Genomic DNA, 15152 nt, shown 5'->3' on the forward strand with positions numbered 1-15152 from the left:
GCATGTGGGGAAACCATATTGAAATACATTTCTGTCAATTTATCATCATCTGCCTGTCTATATTGTTTTCTTTTCAGGATCAAATATGAAAGAAAATGTCAATTTTGCTTTTTTTCTTTTAGCAAATGTCTACCAAAATTATATTGTTGTGGCTGAAGCAACAGACAAATTGGAAATGAATCGTTTTTTCCATCTCACATTTTGTTTACTTTTTCCTATTTTATAAAAGCAGGAAAATTAATGAATGAATGCATACTCATTTCACTGGGTGTACTGATGCATATACAACGTGTACTGCAAGTAGTCCTCTCAGAGTTGGTGCTGTATTTTCTCTCTACAGTAAGAGGGTGCTGATGTACCATGCTATACTGTTAATCCACATTGAGCAATTCATTTTGAATACAATACTCAGGAGTTCTTCAAAATCACAATTTAATCAATTTATAAATGAGGAAATGTACACACATGTCAACACAAACCCAAATAAAAAAAACACAGATAATTCAAGAAATTGAATAAAGCAAAACATTATCCAAATATTTGCAATCATTTTTTACTATATACAGCAAGTTATTAAAATATTATAATTTATCCACAAACAAGAGGTCTTTATAGGTTATTTCTAGATTACATTTCTGTTCTTATTATGTTGACCTTGCCCATAAACTACTATACCCTTTATGTTGTGTTTCAGCTGCTGAACGCATGTATATTAAGAATATATATGTGCCACTGTATAAGTTATATGTATTCATGGCTCAGTATTAAATACAAAAAACAGAATATATTTCTTTCAACAAAGATGTGTAAAAAAAAAAAAGTGTATTACCTCTGTAAGATCCATAATGAGTTTTTAAGTAAAAAATCAAGCGTATTCAATTTTTATGTGATGGCCAACTGTAATTTGTTTTCTCATTGCTGTTTCCCCTGGAAATTATGATTAGATGGTATTTTGTACATTTACACGTTATCAAAACTCGCCATTTGATATGCACAGGTGATAAACTGTACTTGAAGCACCAAAAAGACTAATGGTATCTGTGTCTAATCAAGCGAGACACTATTCAATAAAACGTACAATTTTAATTTTAACTGCCATCATGTACACTTGCATGCATTGTATCTTATTGTTTTAAAACTGGGTGAGTGAAAACTGAATTCAAAACCAACACTTAGTTTAGGGTGAAAAAAATGCATGTGCATGCATTGTTTGTTAAACTCTTTTGTGGTGTTCCATTAGATCACTTGATTTAAAGCTGACATATTGAAGTTGGAAAGTGCTGCACATGGCAGCTTTAATCATACCTTTGTTATTGATGCATCTCTACCAGGAGTCACAGCAAGAAGACCCGGGGTAAGGTCCAAGCTCAGACACTGAACAGAGATTGCTTTCATAAGTTTTATAAATGACTGAGATGATGAATAGAGGGCAAGGAAGCTGATCCCATGTCAGCTTCTTTGACGGAGTACAGGGAAAGTCAGGGTTCTGTCTGTGAGGAAGGCGAGGGGCTGGCTGGAGGACAAAGTGGCTGGGGAAAGTGTTTATACATCTCTGGGGCAGGACCCTGTGGGGGCGATGGGATGGGAGTGTCTGGAGAGGCTGCAGGAAGGCAGGAAAAGACATTTAATCTTACTTTTTGATAATAAAAATGTTTTGTTTTAAAAAAATTAATTTTTATATATATATTTATAGTCTTAAAATGCATCTACAGTGGCCCACGGGAAATGGCACATCTATAGTTGCTGGTTCATAGATGCAGTTCCCATCAGTCTTGTGTGGCCATTATGTGGTGTAATATTGCCAAATGCATTTTTTATTTTAAAATGAAAGCATAGAATACGGCCAGTCCTCATCAATTCTTTGATTCATTCATTTTTATGGATTTTTTTCACATTCAGGATGCCTATTTGGATGAATATTTAGTTTCATCTGCTAATGGAAATGCACCTGGCACACACTTATGTGACATTATATCAGAAGAAAAAAATCATACATCAACTTTGCTGTGATGTTTCTTGTGTGTCAGATGATTTGGGCCTGTATGAATGGATGGAAGGAGTTTGTGTGATTGCATGCATGTCTCACAGTTGTCAAGCATGTGGTTCTTACCTATCTGTGGAGTGTGAGTGATAGGCATGGTGCCGATGACCAGTGTGTGTCCAGTCATAGGGTCCTGGGCCAGCTGGGTGTGTGCTGGGTGGTGCAGGTGTGTGGGCTCTGATGTTAAGCCTGAAAACATACAACACCACACAACACAACAACTTGTTAATCAACTATCAGCTTCAACAGATATTCATAGAACACTCGCACACTTGAAATGCTCAAAAACACAGATTTCTTCTAGCACTATGTGGCATTTCACCCCACATCAGACCAAAAGAGGTGAATGTTTTTTTGTTTTGTTTTGTTTTATTTTTTTCCAAGAACAAGAATGAATTTTGCTTTCAATTTCTTGAGTGAAATGAGTTTTACAAATTTATGTAGATTTTATTTCAGTCTGTGCCTACAAAATTGTATTGACATGTGGGCCTATTCTAGATAGTAATTGTATTAGGCTTCCATGATTTCATTTAAAATGGCCAAGAAATCTATGTAAGCAGTTTGGTTACATGCTCAACTGACCTAGTTCACGCATCAGTGTCACTCACATTACGAACCGATGAGTCAGTGCAAGTAACCTCTGCGTCTCTTTGATGTAGAGAGAGATCATGTAATTTCATTTTCTTCATTTTTTTGTTCAGCTAGTTGTTCAGTTTCAAAGTTTAGTTTCAAAATATATTTAAATATAATATCAATATTTAAATAAAGAGGTGGGGGGTTCTTATTTGAGTTACAGATTCCTATAGGAGTTAGTTACAAGTCATGTTGTCATATTCTGACACTGTTTTTAGCGTGTTACTTATTACTTTATTTCCACACTTCAATTTATGTTTGAATTGTCTGTCATTGTATTGTTTAGAAGATTTTGATGCATTCTAGCTTGAAGTTTAGATTTATACATACTAGATATGTTTGCAGATGTCACCCTACAGTATTTTATAGCAGGTTGTCCATTTTGGCTATGGTTAATGTATGTGTGGATAATACATCCCTCTGCTAAATCTTGAACTTTTTACCAACTTTTTGTACTGATACATCCTAGAAAACGTTGCCGAGCATGTATACTTCATTGCTTCATCCTTTTGCAGTTCCACACAAATACCACTGAGGAGTTCGTCTGGCGCGTTTGGATAGTCTAGCTGAAGGTCACCCTATTTTTCTCTCTGCAGGTTTACAAGCACAGACATGGTCCCAGTCTCACCTCCCAGCAGCATCTCATGCAGCAGGTTGTCTATCTTGGCCAGGCCGCAGAGCTTAATGAACTGGAGGTGTTCGATCATCTGCCAGGTGATACTCTGCAGGGTGGGTAACAGGAGCAGCAGCTCTCCAAAACGACCCCTGGAGTCATACTGACGGTCATTAATGTAGTCTTCCAGACTCATCTGAACCTGCAGACACGCACGCACACACACAATGCCAAGTCTCCATCAGTGTAAGCAAACTGCCATTGTCCTTGTAAGTTAACTGATATATTAGTGATAATTGTGTAAATATCCAAAATAAAATATAAAGTATAATATGCCATGATAATAAGGCTTGGGATGCTCCTCTTTAATGCTGTTTATTGTAAATTATAAGAGAAGATACCAGCAAAGAACTGCAGCTCAAATGCTTGACCTACCTGCAGACGCATGGCCTTGATCTTTGAAGGGTCCCGCAAAGACTTTGCATCTGCAGATTGGGAAGCAAAGAATGGATGTGGGGGGTGGATTAAGGAAAGGGGGGATGGAGGGAGGGATTGATGGACAGGAGGGTGAGGGAAAAAAACAGAAAGATCAGGGATGGAACTGAAGATATGAGTTTTATTTCTTACCTGTCCCATCTTCTGCCTTGTTTTTCTAGCTTTTAGACTTTGATGTAATTTATGAATCATTTCATTTTTATCAATAATTAATACTATTTTTAAACAATAAATCTGTGACACTTTACATATTAACAACCCCAATAATCATAATGAACAGTTGGGTGTCAAAAAAGTCTGTGCCAAGGTTATTATCAATAACAATTTCCAAAATCCTATCCTAATCTTGCAAGTAGTTTCCATAACCTAAAGCAGTATTGCTCTAGTTCTCTAAGAATACCATTCCCAGCTTTTCACAGACTGTAACAAATATTTGACAATTTAAATGACACATACAGACAATAGCCCCTGAATGGAGAAGCAGTGGTGAGCTGGAAAACAGGGTAACCACTCATTCCCAGCAGGAATGAAGTGGTTACTAGCATTTGTTATTACCCATACCTCACAACTCCCCTGATGGCTAAAACACAAAATGCTACTTTTTTTTATTACCTGGGTCAAAGAAGACAATGGCCTTGAGTGCTGCATACTCATTCTCATCTATTTGAATATTCTGAAAAGGCTGGACCAGCTCATCCAACACCCGACTGGCCACCCTACATATCTCTGGTTCAGCAGTGTTTCTGTGTATAACACAGCCGTTACCTGCGGGCAAAGACAGTATTGGTCAGTAGTTGTGTTGAAAGGGAGAGGAAGGTATGTGGGTGTGTATGGGGAGGAGTTGTTTGTGTGTTCTTGTGAGGAAGGGTGAGGGGAATAGTTTTAGCCTTGAGAGAAAGATAAGTTCAGTCTTGTGGACTTTTCTTAAGCCTATGTAAGAGTTTCAGTCAAGGTTATGGTAAAGGGGTGTGGTGATGGTCCTAAGAAGTATAGCAATGCAGAATTTGTGTGTGAGTGCTTGAATAGATGTAGTTGACAGATCTACCTACAGTATGATGTCAGTACATGCCCAAGTAATGAATAATGCTGTTTACAAGAGACACTTTTGAAGTGACAATGAAAGAAACAGAAAGCTTTAGTTAATCATTGCCGGCTAACACAACATTTGATCAGTCTCCACACTTCAGTGCTAAAGCACCTGATTGCACCACATATAAATAAGATGCCATTCTAGTGGTCAGTTTGTACCTAAAAGCAGGAAGTCCTTGAATGGCATTGACCTTTTGGCAACCCCGAGCAAGAGGTGTTCACCTGCATGAGCCCTGAGCAAGCTCACCTGGGACAAAGACACACACCCACAGTTAAACAAAGAACACAAACAATGCAACAATGCCTCCCCTTTTGCCCCTTACATACATCACACAGGGGGGCATACTTGTACAGTAGTACACTGAAAGGTAAATTGAAGTAACATCTATGATACACTACTTAATCATTGCTTCAAATATTAGGAGAATCTTAATAGTGCTTAAAACAAGTCACGAAAGCTAAACCAATCCAACATGTAAAGGCTGCGCTTCAAAACAAACTATTGAAACTAACTAACTATTAAAACTATTAAATATTAATATTAAATATAATATATAATATATATAATATAAAAAAAAGTGCTGGAGTTTGAGAGGTATTGCTATTATTAATGCAAGAGAATGACTGAATGCAAGCAATATCTTAATCACAGATTACCCATCATGCATTGCAGCTCTGTTACCTGGTCATCCAGTGGCAGTTCTCCAAAGGTAGGAATATATTTGGCCCATTCCACCAACACCAATAACTGCTGTCTCATGGAATCACATATATCCCCGACGGTGGCCGACTTCTGCTCTGATATATCTTCTATTACAACCGGAGCAGTGATCTGGAGATAATAACAGTTTCCTCGGTCACAATTTGTGACATTAAATTTTCTTGTGTGTCAGAATTTTAGTCAAACCACGTGATGTGCTGAGTTATGAAGTTAACATCAGCTCAAATACAGCCATATATTAGTATGAAAATAGGTAATTCACACGGATGATTATCACCTGCTGGGACAGTGATTCTGCTTGGGCCAGAATAGTAATGGTTGGTAGGTCTTGGGAGTCTGGGATGCTTCTGCGGGAGCTGATCCGATCTCTTTCATTCTGTACAGCTAAAATAACAGATAGCTAAAGCTACTGTACATGTGAAACAAACAGAAACAGAAATCAAAAGGTACACGGAAGGGACGGCACCTCCTGTACTTTCCTTATTATGAAAATTAACTGATTTTTAAACAGGAATATGTTCTGCTAATATTCAAGTCTCTATCCTGGATTATTGTTTTCAAGAATTTCCTCACATTGGTAGTCATGGGTCTTGAGAGTTGGGTGAAAAAAAAGAGACCCTGAATGCAAACGGTGACAGCAAACACTAGGGCAGTTAATATTTAGGAAAATAGCAACACAGGCTGGCATCAGCAAGAGGAGTCAAACGTTAACTAGTTGCAATCCAGAACAACATGTTTGAATAACACATGATTAGGTGTCATAAAACTCGGTGCCAAGGTTATACCCCTCATAAATACACACACACTAAGTAATCACCTATTTTATGGCCGAGCCAATTTCAGCCATCTTGAAACAGCTTTCAGATTCTTTCCTTCAGTGCCACTAGTTTTAAGTCTGTGCCTTCTGTTGGTGGCAAAAATAGAAATAAACTACAATGAACAGATATAAATGTTTGGATTACTAACTTGATATAATGTCTTGGTACAAAAATAACAATATATCCCAAATAAATTGGACCCTTTCTATTCTGTATCAACTCTACATGTAAACAGCTTCAGTATTGAAGAAAATACAACATTTTTGATCATGAGTTGTAATAATTCAGTTTTCTTTACTTTCTGTCTTACTTACGGGACTGGATGCAAGCTTCCTTACCTTCTTTTTTCATGCCAGCTCTGAAGCACTTGTTGAGTCTGCAGAAACGACACTGGTTTCTCTTATCTTTATCCACAATGCACTGCCTGCTGAACCTACATGTGACGAACATACAATCAAATAATTGGCATTACAGAGCAAGACGCATGATGACACAGTGTACTGTAACATACCATAATGTACTATAATGTGACATGCCATGATGTGATGACTGGATTGAAGTCGTTCTATTTAAATACCTGCACATGATATGTATGTGTGAATATGTATGTGTGCTCCTGCAGTATATTCTTGTTTCCTGTACCTGCAAGTATAGACGTGGCTCTTGCGTATGGAGCGTCTGAAGAAACCTTTACAGCCATCACAACTGGAGGCTCCATAATGTTTCCCTGTGGCTTTGTCGCCACAGATTGCACAGTTACTGCTGACCCCGTCTGGACCGGGCAGGCTCGGCTCTGTTGGCATGCTGTCTGAAACACACAAAGACATTCACACAGGTTAAAACAAACATATATACATAGATGTTCATGCACATCTTCATATTGCATACATTGATATAGACACAAATACTCAGAAAAACAGAAGTAATTTATTGCAGTAAACACCCAGAAATTCTTCAGTATGGTCTAATGCACAATAAAACACATACAGTATGTAATAGCATGGGACCATAGTGCTCACTGTGCACTGCATTATTTTAATTGAAGCAGTATTTATATTTCTATGGTATAAAATCTCTTTTTGAAGAAAAATGAAATAATCCTAGTTAACATCGGAACAGTATGTGAGTTACTTTCATCTGATTCATCTCCTATCAGCCAAGTCAGATCTTCAGGTTGTTACATCATGCTGCCTGCTGCAATGTCTTTTTTGATAGTACCTCTGGCAGGACAGCAAAGTTCATTTAATTACTCACTGCATAAAGTCCTGCTGTTGAGAGAACATATTCACCTTTCAATTTCCAAAAGCTAAACTTATTACCAGTTTTTTCATGTTCAAAAACTGGTCACTGTTCAGTTTGTTTTAATATAAAGTACACTTTTACTAGTACTACTCTGGTAAATGTATTTTGGCAGTCATAGAATTGTACATACATACATTGCAGATATTTGTTTGGGTTTGCAAAGTCATTTGTGGGGTGTTTCAATTGCATATTGCATCACAGTATGTTGCTGTAAAAATAGAAATCCGGAAAAAAGAATACATGGCAGTTCAGTTGCCAAGCATACTAAACATTATTGTTGATGTCTTTATTTTTACTGTCATCTCCTTGTTGTTGTCGTCATTATCGTAGTCATCATGGTTGTAATCATTATCGGCGGCATCATCACCATAATCAAAACCATAATCATCATCACTGTCTCTATATTTATTGCTCAGTCAAAGCCTACCATATAGAACACAACATGAACATAGCATATACATGTGCATGCAAGAACTTGAGGCTTCAACAGACACTTTCACATCCTCCCTGCACACATCTCTTCAATCACACATCAGGTAGCACCAGAGTGAAATGAATTAGTGTGAACTTTCTGTTCACATATTAAGGTGACATCACTGTATCACTGAGCTGCATGCTTGCTAGTCAATAAAATATCTTTATGGCACAACCCTGCAATTCTGGCCTAAACAGCTTTATTAACATTCTGATTTCATGCCTTTACAACCTCTACCCAGCCCTTCTTCTTTCCTTCACAATCATAGATTTCAACTAGCGTAATACAAGCAACAGAAAGGTTGCCTGTATTTCCCACAATTAGAGTTGACAGACAAGCAACACGCACTACTGGTTAGCATTAAAATGTCACAAGTTTCCTCATCACTTAATTTAGACATAAGGAGCAAGTTATGTAAAAACCTACCCTCATTCATTTCCCTTTCTACAAAAAGCAACTAATTTGCCTTCAGCTGGTCTCACTTCAGTCTTAGTCACACTTTTAGTCTTACAAACTAATGTACCTCCATCATCCAGTTATGAGGCAAATGACCCATCTCACCCCCTTCAGCAAAGAGGTGTCACATTAGGGATTCAAGCAAAGCTAATCTTCTCTCTCTGTCCACATGGTTATTTTCAGACACTGGTATAATTGTAAATGGTAATTGTTTATATGGGCAAACAAAAAGTTCCACAAAAGCTGGTTAAAATTATTATATTCGGTTGAGGCTTTATAATGGTTTTAATTTCAACGTATAGTAAATTAGCAGGCAGGTATAGATGAGAGTTGCTTTAGAAAATACAAATCTTCACTCCACTTAAATATTTGAGATAAATCTAGTCTCAGTATGGGTGTTGTGTGTGTATACTTACGTTTACTTGCATTTGTTTTATTTAAACACAGTCATGCTGTATGTACATATGTCAAGCCAAATGCACCTGCTGTTTGTACTCCTACTGATGTTGATATGTACTTTTCTTATTTGCGTTTTCACATTGGTTTGTGTGTCTTCTCTATGTGTTTGTGTGTGTAGGTGTCTGTATGCACTTACACTTACCTCCTCCTCCACAGAGTACTTCTGCATTCTCAAAGCCCAGTGTGCTGTATGAGGGATCCAGGCCTTCACAGTAGTTGGCTACTTCCATATCTAACAGAGATTTACTCTGAGGAGCAGGAGGATACTTCATTCCTGTTTCAACCCCGTGTTCCTCACACCTTTCTCTTCTTCTCCTCTTTTCTCTCTTATTCTCCTCCCAGCTCACTCTAAAGTCTTTCTCTCTTCCTATCTTCTTGTCTTTGCTTCATCTAATTCATACAGACATGACAAGGGAGATCCCTGGCATAAAACATCTATAATCCTATCCGATTGGGCCAGGAACAAAGAGAGGGGAGGAGTTGTGGCTAAGACTTCTCACTTTATTACACACTACTTATCTGTCCTTCTCCCTCACACTTATCACCAGGATGGATAGATAGTGGCAAAGAGTAATTTCCCTTCTCCCCCCTCTGCCTCTTTTCTTTCTATCTCTTTTTTTTACCATGAGATAGTTTTCATAAGATTTCAAATTACAGCTTGCACTTTATGTGCATGTTAGCGAGCTACTGTGTATTTGTATCTGCATGCATGACGGTGGGGGAGTTGTTTTTACAGGCACAAACATTTATGAATGTGTGTGTGTGTGTGTGTGTCTGTGTGTGTGTGTGTGTGTGTGTGTGTGTGTGTGTGTGTGTGTGTGTGTGTGTGTGTTTGTTTGTCCTTCTCAGGCTTCCTAATCTAATCAATAGTGGAGTAATGGCACCACCACCTCAGCAGATATAATCTATAAAGACACAAAGTGAAGTGGAAAACACTGATAACTTCCATTAACTCTTCCACAAACACACTTCTTGGGTTTACATCCCACCCTTTTTTCATAAAACGTTAGTCTACATATTACCGTGGGATGAATTTTATTTAGATACCGTGGTTATTGTAGTTTTACTTCCATGAAACCAAGGAAAATATTATGCTGTCATTGTCTGTGTTGGCATTTGTATTGTTGCTTATGATGAATGAGAATTTTCAGTCAGGATACATTCAGTGTGTTTGTTCTTTTCCTTTAAGAATTATGAAACTATTCTACAATGTAAAAATAGTGGAAATATAATAAAACAGACAATTAAGCATGTAACAGGACTTTAAAATGATTTTATACTTAAAATTATTTCAACTCCCTTACTTTAAAAACAGAAATGTTCTCCTATGAGAGTATGTGGAAGAGAATCAGACAACATCAAAAGTGGAAATCAAAACCAGAAGTTAAACAGTTGGCAGTGAGCTGCCTACGCTGTCAGAGCAGGAATGCTATGAACACACTTAAATTTACTACCATAAACCTGTTCAAATGTCCCAACCCACCCATTTTCCATCAGGAGTTTCACTGCACTAAATCTTATTCTGTGGCTTAAAGTTAATCTGTTTGGGGCAATGTGTTACAGAAGGCTGTAAATGATAAGAGGCAGTATTACAGGAGATTTGATGCCCTACACCAGTAATGAGTGGTCCACTGAGAAAAGCACCTACAGTATATGAGCAGGCATGAGGAAAACATATTGCCACTGTAGGCACAGTATATCAGAATGCACATTATCATGGCTTATTCAGTGGATTTTAAGAGATAGAGCATTTAGTATCCAGTCACTGTGTAATAACAGACATATTAGCTAAAACAGGAGAGGCTGGAATATAGGGGTTAAGAGAGAGTAATGAGAGAGAGAGAGAGAGAGAGAGAGAGAGAGAGAGAGAGAGAGAGAGAGAGAGAGTTTACATTTTAACTAGGCAGTGAGATCTAGCCTCCTGACTCATCAGGTTTGTGGAAAGTGAAGAATTTATTCTTTACAATCACATTCACAATCATGTAAAAAGCAAAAGGTCTGACACAGAGCGCTCTAGCATGAATTTACTAGATCTAATACAGTGTATACTACATACACATTAATTGAGTGGTTTTCTAAGAGACAATCATGTAATACAGCTGGGTTTAACAAACAAAAAGAAAGCAAGATCCATTCTACTTTAAGGCTTAGAGACAGGCCCAATATCAGAAAGAATTCTGTGTTAACTAAAAAGCAAAAATCTGCTTTACTTCATAGCTATTATTGAACATGTCAGTCGCTTTAAAAAGCTCTTTTTTACCTCACCCTCAACTGGTGAATGCAAGGACAACAAGCCCACCTTGTTATTCAAGTATTTATTACCGTAATGATGAGTGCCTTTTATCACTGTCTTTCTACATTTTGAACACTTGACAACTCATACTCTCCTCTTGACTGATTTGGATTAAGAGACAACACTCCAAACACTGAAGCTGTGAAAGGCAGATTATGTTCACTTGGACTGTTTATTTTGCTCACGTCACTAATATATTGAAAAATCACAATGTAGATGCTCACTAATTTGAAATCTTACCAGTAATTAAAAAGAAATGCATATAGAAATATGTGAATGATGCATTCATAGAAACACTTAAAATAAAAGGTATTATAACTTCAGCATCAGCTGAATATCAAGCAGGACCCAACTGACAAACTGCATCCGCCTAGCAACCAAAAGCTCTTTGCTGCAATAAAAACCAGTGCTAAGAGGCTATCACTGTGTGAACTGGCCATAATACTGTCACCTCTATTTAGATTAGAGGTTTTAATAGTTGCAGATGATGATCAGCCTCCCAACTGACTACTTTAGTAAATGCTGTTTGCTGATATAGGGGCAATAGTAAAAAAAAAAAAAAAAAAAGAAAGAAATATACAGTTCAGGAGAATATTATTCACTTCTAAAAGTGTACAACAATCATCATTTACTTTATATTTGTTTTTTATCTGTTGCCATGTTGTTCAGTTCTTCAACCGCTGCTATGATATACAATTTATGCAAGTCAATAGAAACATGATTTAAATAATACATTTAACTTGTGAACGACAACACTTAACAGCAAATAGTTTCCTTCAATTTCAGTGTTACATGCAAGACTAGCAAACTTCCCCAACCTTCTTCTTATAAACCCCGGTCCCTGAAGGCATTTAATAAGAGTGTTATACTACTTGTCTGTGTCTTGCAGATGTCAGCACCTAAGGAAAAGTCTTACGGCTTCTTTGGTCAGCAACATTCAACCTTGAAAATGCAAAGCGTTTGTGTTAAGTGATTTCTCCAAAGCCTATGTGTCTTTAGACTGTAAACAGTATGCACAGGTTGAACTCAGATTTCCTGCACAATTTGAGGAAGTCCAATACAGCTTTACACACTACAGCCTCGGAAATCAATCAACATCCCTCTTTCACACTCTCAACATAACTTTACAATTGCAGTCTACAGTTAACTTACAGGTTGCTGTGTTGGATTGCATTGTTTTATATTTTATGTACTTTCGGTGGCAGTATTGTGCGTAAGTAGTGCCTGTATTACCATCTTTCTTCTTAGCAATCTGTTGCTCTCTAATGCTGCTCTTGTTACAGATAACGACCTCATACAGAATGTGAAATGGGTTATCACATGAGCTTTACAGCACAGCATGCAGGACGAATTCAATCTGTCTTATCTCTTATACTTTTACAAAATATTGTCTGCAGAAAGAGAAGGTATAACACTATCTCAGTAAACTCACTTGAAAACACACACACACACACAGAAAAAAAAAATAAAACAGACTTGGATGTTACTGTATATATCATACAATCAAAGGGTACCCCAGTTCTGGTTACATGACATTTAGCAGCAATTGAAGTGTGTATGAACGGGGAGTACCACCATATTACCACGAAAAATACAAAACCGCGTGATTTAGCAGAACATGTCACCAAACTTCCTTGAGAAACTGCTTAAGGGAAGATTCACCTCCTCCACAAAAAGCAGTGGAGTGTGGATGTTTTGTGCCAATAATCTTCATAGGAGAATTTTGACTTACCTGTGTTTCTGTTTCTGTTTCTGTCTGGGATGTGCATTTATCCAGGTGTAGCGCTGTACTCCAGTAGTGAGCAGCCCCTCAGTGCGACATTACTCTAAAGTGACACTGACAATGGGAAAATGGTAAAAGTGTTCCACAACATTAAAGGGGAAGGTTAGAGAGCTGAGCGGCCTATAATTCATGGAGCAACACATTGGATGGCGCCACCATAGCCCAGTCATTAGATCGATTTACTAAACAAACTCAAACTAGGGTGGGGATGTTAAACAGTAACCCAGTGCCATAAAACCAAAAGGAAAAGGATCACCAGGTGTGTGTGTTTGTGTGTGTATGTCAGCCAGGGCCCCTAACACCACCTCTTAGGGCAGAAGGTAAGAGATCCAAGAGGTTTAAGGTAATGTTTCACAAAATAAAGGTGAAAAAGCAATGATTTTAGACATTTATTTCTCTTCTCAATGCAACGAAGCTGCACACTTCAGCCATGCACACAGCAGTTAAATGTTAGCCAACACAATATAAATATACGATGCCTCTCTCATGAAATCATGTATAAACCCTGAACCTTGATCTAACATTACAAATTTCAAGCTTCAAGCATGTGTAGTACATTCAAAGCTGCAGATGGCCAGAGTTTATTATTTCATTCATTTTGAGTTAAAGCAAAGAAAAGTTTACAGTCATGTCAAATACTTTAAATATTTAACAGACACACAGTTTAAGATGATAATCAGCAGCCTACTGAGTAACAAATAGCCACCACACACTGCGTCTACCACATTGACATGGTAAGCTAAAACAGGTACTTAAAAAAAATAAGAATAATAACAATAGAAGTTTAGTTTTCTGTGCACAGCCACTTAGGATCATATGATGTAGTTCTCAAGGCTCCCATGTGCAGTTGAAAATGTGTATTTTATGTTTATGGGGCTGCACCAGAACTTTGACAACCAATAAAGAACAGTTCAGTATAATTAAGTTGCAAAATAAAGTAAATAAACACTCTTGACCCCCTCACTCACAAACAAGATTTCTCAAGAAGCATGTGTAGCAGGTTCTCCTCCCCAAGAAAGTAAGCATGTCCAAACAGTTAAAAGTTGTCAGACTCAGAAACACCTCATTGATATTCTCATTCTCATTATTAATGTTTGCTACGTAATAGAGTCGAAACATGTGGTAGGGAATGAAGCAGACCACCATGATGAGGGCAAAGCATAAGCTTTTCTGTTGAGCCCCAAAGTCCTGCTGAGAGGTGCATCCCTGATGCTTCCTGTATAAAACCCTGAGGGCACTGGCTTGGAGGGCTGTCAGCACTGTGGCCACAACTATGATCAGTGTGCTTATGATGTAATTGAACACCTTGGCACCGGAATGTATGCTAAGGCCAAAATGGAAGCATTCATATGCATCTGCTGAGGATTTTTGGCCATAGGAAAAATGGATGATGCAAGGGACCATGATAAGCACCACCACCCACACCAAAGCACTGACCACGAGTGCATGAATCCTCTGGAAAGAGGCCAGCTGTCCAGCTTTGTGGTAGAATGTCATCAGGCGCGTGATGAGGATGATCACATAGAAGATAAAAGACATGTACATGTGGATGTGGATCATGCCGCTGATCACTTTACACAGCCCCTTTCCCAGGTGCCACTTTTGAGCCACGTGATAATAAATTCTGAAGGGCACAGTGATGAGAAAGATGAAGTGGGCGAAGATGAGGTTGAGTACAGCAATGGAGGTGCTGGATGTAGAGCTGGACTTCAAGATGTGCATCATCAGGCTCAGGCTGATAGTACCACTAACCAAAACCACAGAGTAGATGCCAAGGAGGATCATGTGGTACTCAGGAGGAAGCTTAATATTTGAAGATTGAGCTGTGGAGTTGTCCGTGGAGTTTATGGCTGCGGATAGCGTGTTCTGGGCTACTGTGCAATTCATCCTAAATAGAGAAAGAAAAGAAGCAAGAGAGATATGAGAGTGTGAGAGAAAAGGGGAGAAATGGAAGAAGAATTAAAGATAATGTGG

The 15152-nt window shown here is 38.1% G+C and overlaps 2 protein-coding genes across 2 annotated transcripts in view; both read right to left on the reverse strand.

Moving 5' to 3' along the window:
* Nucleotides 1-421: 421 nt before the first annotated feature.
* hnf4g (hepatocyte nuclear factor 4, gamma) lies at nt 422-9332 on the reverse strand. The gene is made up of 11 exons (XM_056365081.1): nt 9245-9332; nt 7053-7218; nt 6749-6843; nt 5870-5976; nt 5554-5703; nt 5031-5118; nt 4395-4547; nt 3723-3772; nt 3303-3489; nt 2111-2230; nt 422-1600 (listed from the first exon to the last, which is right to left on the reverse strand). Exons 1-11 carry the CDS (start codon nt 9330-9332, stop codon nt 1479-1481), a joined length of 1326 nt encoding a protein of 441 aa, XP_056221056.1. The 3' UTR covers nt 422-1478.
* Nucleotides 9333-13554: 4222 nt separating this feature from the next.
* The window catches only part of LOC130161063 (probable G-protein coupled receptor 141), a 4452-nt gene continuing 2854 nt past the window's right edge, over nt 13555-15152 (reverse strand). The window contains exon 2 of the mRNA XM_056364005.1: nt 13555-15066. Coding sequence (XP_056219980.1) covers nt 14139-15065 — 927 coding nt within the window. The 5' untranslated portion in view covers nt 15066 and the 3' untranslated portion in view covers nt 13555-14138. The remainder of the gene's footprint in view (nt 15067-15152) is intronic.

This window comes from Seriola aureovittata, chromosome 20, assembly GCF_021018895.1.
Source record: "Seriola aureovittata isolate HTS-2021-v1 ecotype China chromosome 20, ASM2101889v1, whole genome shotgun sequence".
Lineage (NCBI taxonomy): Eukaryota > Metazoa > Chordata > Actinopteri > Carangiformes > Carangidae > Seriola > Seriola aureovittata.

What these genes read in the sequence shown, in the direction of transcription:
- hnf4g (XM_056365081.1), bottom strand. Translation starts at nt 9,332, where the DNA reads ATGGAAGTAGCCAACTACTGTGAAGGCCTGGATCCCTCATACAGCACA. An exon ending in CAGAATCACTGTCCCAGCAG is followed by an intron (nt 5,704 to 5,869) that starts GTGATAATCATC and finishes TATTATCTCCAG; the next exon opens with ATCACTGCTCCGGTTGTAAT. An exon ending in AACTGCCACTGGATGACCAG is followed by an intron (nt 5,119 to 5,553) that starts GTAACAGAGCTG and finishes TCTTTGTCCCAG; the next exon opens with GTGAGCTTGCTCAGGGCTCA.